The sequence below is a fragment of the Saprolegnia parasitica genome (genome assembly GCF_000151545.1).
Source record: "Saprolegnia parasitica CBS 223.65 unplaced genomic scaffold supercont2.1139, whole genome shotgun sequence".
Lineage (NCBI taxonomy): Eukaryota > Oomycota > Saprolegniomycetes > Saprolegniales > Saprolegniaceae > Saprolegnia > Saprolegnia parasitica.
The window spans coordinates 1-1,880 of record NW_012157533.1 but is presented as its reverse complement, the minus strand read 5'-3'; the positions used below and the strand labels follow the sequence as shown (position 1 = coordinate 1,880).

Genomic DNA, 1,880 nt, shown 5'->3' with positions numbered 1-1,880 from the left:
TTCGTACTTATACCGCTCCATCAACTTCTCCAAATTGATTCTGCCGCAACACCAACTCGAAATGACACATCCCTCGCGCCATGCCTCGCGCCGCCGCCTGGTATCCATGGACGTCGTCTTTGTCTTGTTTGAATGAAGAGCAAGCAGCACACGCCGTCGAGTCGCATCCGCATGCCATGAGCCCTTCGAGTTGATATTGAGCCTTTCAATCATTGAAAGGCTCAATATCAAGTCAGATATCAAGTGGTTCAAGGCCCTTGAACCACTTCCCAGACATGTCAACGGAAAATGCATGTACATCGTTACAACCTAGACCGCTTTCGAGGGCTTGCGGTGCGCGTTGAGGCGTGACCCGTAGCCGGGGCTGTTCGAGAGCTCGATGGCGAGCGCCGACTCTTCCGTGAGCATCTCCTGGACGTCGTCGAGGTGCGCGTAGTCAAACCAGCGCAGGCGAATGTTGCCGTTGTAGACCGCGGTCCCAAAGAAGAGCAGGAGCATGCCCGCAAACTGCAGCCAGCTCCAGCTCGACCACGGCTCGCCGAGGACGCCGCTCGTAAAGACGTAAAAGAGCGCGAGGTCCATCGACCAGACCGAGACCGGGCGAAAGTTGGCCAGGATCGAGCGCCACACCGAGTCGAGGAGGTACGTGACAAAGATGCTCGACACGTTGAAGACGGTGATGCAGCATATGTAGAACGCGCAGAGGTAGCGGACGGTGGCGCTGTTGGCCATCATCGCGAGCGAGTCGAGCACGTCTTCGGCGTGGCCATTGTCGCGGCCCGGCAAGAGGTATGCGATCGGAAAGACGACGCAGACCATGAGCAGCGTGCCCCACACGCCCTCGAGGCCAATGACCATCATGGGCGGCATGTCCTGTCGCCGCATGACCGTCTCTTCGAGCACGTACTGCGACGAGGTAATGAGGCACCCGACGAGGAGGATGCCGACGCCAAGCAGCGCCGAGCCCGACTCCTTCTCCTCGGCAAAGCACGAGGCCGAGACCATGAGGATCGCGATCGCATTGAGGCCGATGCCGCAGCGCATGTAGCCCGTGGGCTTGAAGTTGAGAAAAAGCACCTTGAGCACGGCCACAAACACGATGATCGTGCACCGGACCAGCTGAAACGTGCTCACAGGCACGTACATGAGACCAATGCTCATGAGCGCCGTCGCGCCGAGGTCGGCCATGGCCGGGTATGCAAGCATGAGCACGCTGTGGCGCGTTAGCGTCTCGTTCTGCTTGGTCAGCCGCGCGTAGAGCACGTGGAACGGAATCGCTAGACTTGCTTTGTGAGCACGCCGGCGCGAGCACAAGGCGTCACGTACCAATCATCATGGCGACGAACATCATAAAGGTTTGCATGAGCGGCTTCTGGAAGTGGCGCACCGTGCCGTCGCGGCCCATGCTCTCGACGCCGTACATGATCTGTCATCGTAGCGTGAGCAGCGACAGTGGTGGAGGCGGCTCTACCTTGCTCGAGAGCGTCGAGCCCGTGCCCATGATGAGCGCCAAGCAAAAGCAAAACGCCGCCGCGCGCTTCGTCCGCACGTTCGGTGCCGAGGCTCCTCGCATCGTGCTGGCCAAATGCAAACTGAGATCTTGGAGCCATGCCAACCGGATGCCCCACCGGTTGAAGAGACCATTTAGCTTGAGGTGAGTATACCCATGGGAGCGTCCGGATACGTTGACCCACTTCAACTCGAGGACGGTTCCTTGGCGCGCGCCGGGCCGACCCGACGCACAGCGAGTCCCTGATGGACGAGGACTACGAAAGTATCAAGCGCAGGAATGCATGTCCTTGATACTCTGCGGACGGTAGAAGGCTCGCTTGCGCAGCGACCACGATGCTCTGTGGATCGCGATGCTCCGTACACGGCGT

At 59.5% G+C, this 1,880-nt stretch overlaps 1 protein-coding gene across 1 annotated transcript; it reads right to left on the bottom strand.

Moving 5' to 3' along the window:
* Window positions 1-309: 309 nt before the first annotated feature.
* On the bottom strand, window positions 310-1,573 carry SPRG_18346 (hypothetical protein; the record flags this gene model as incomplete). Its single annotated transcript, XM_012357785.1, has 3 exons — window positions 310-1,277; window positions 1,327-1,426; window positions 1,472-1,573. 3 exons carry the CDS (start codon window positions 1,571-1,573, stop codon window positions 310-312), a joined length of 1,170 nt encoding a protein of 389 aa, XP_012213175.1.
* Between the last annotated feature and the right edge of the window lie 307 nt (window positions 1,574-1,880).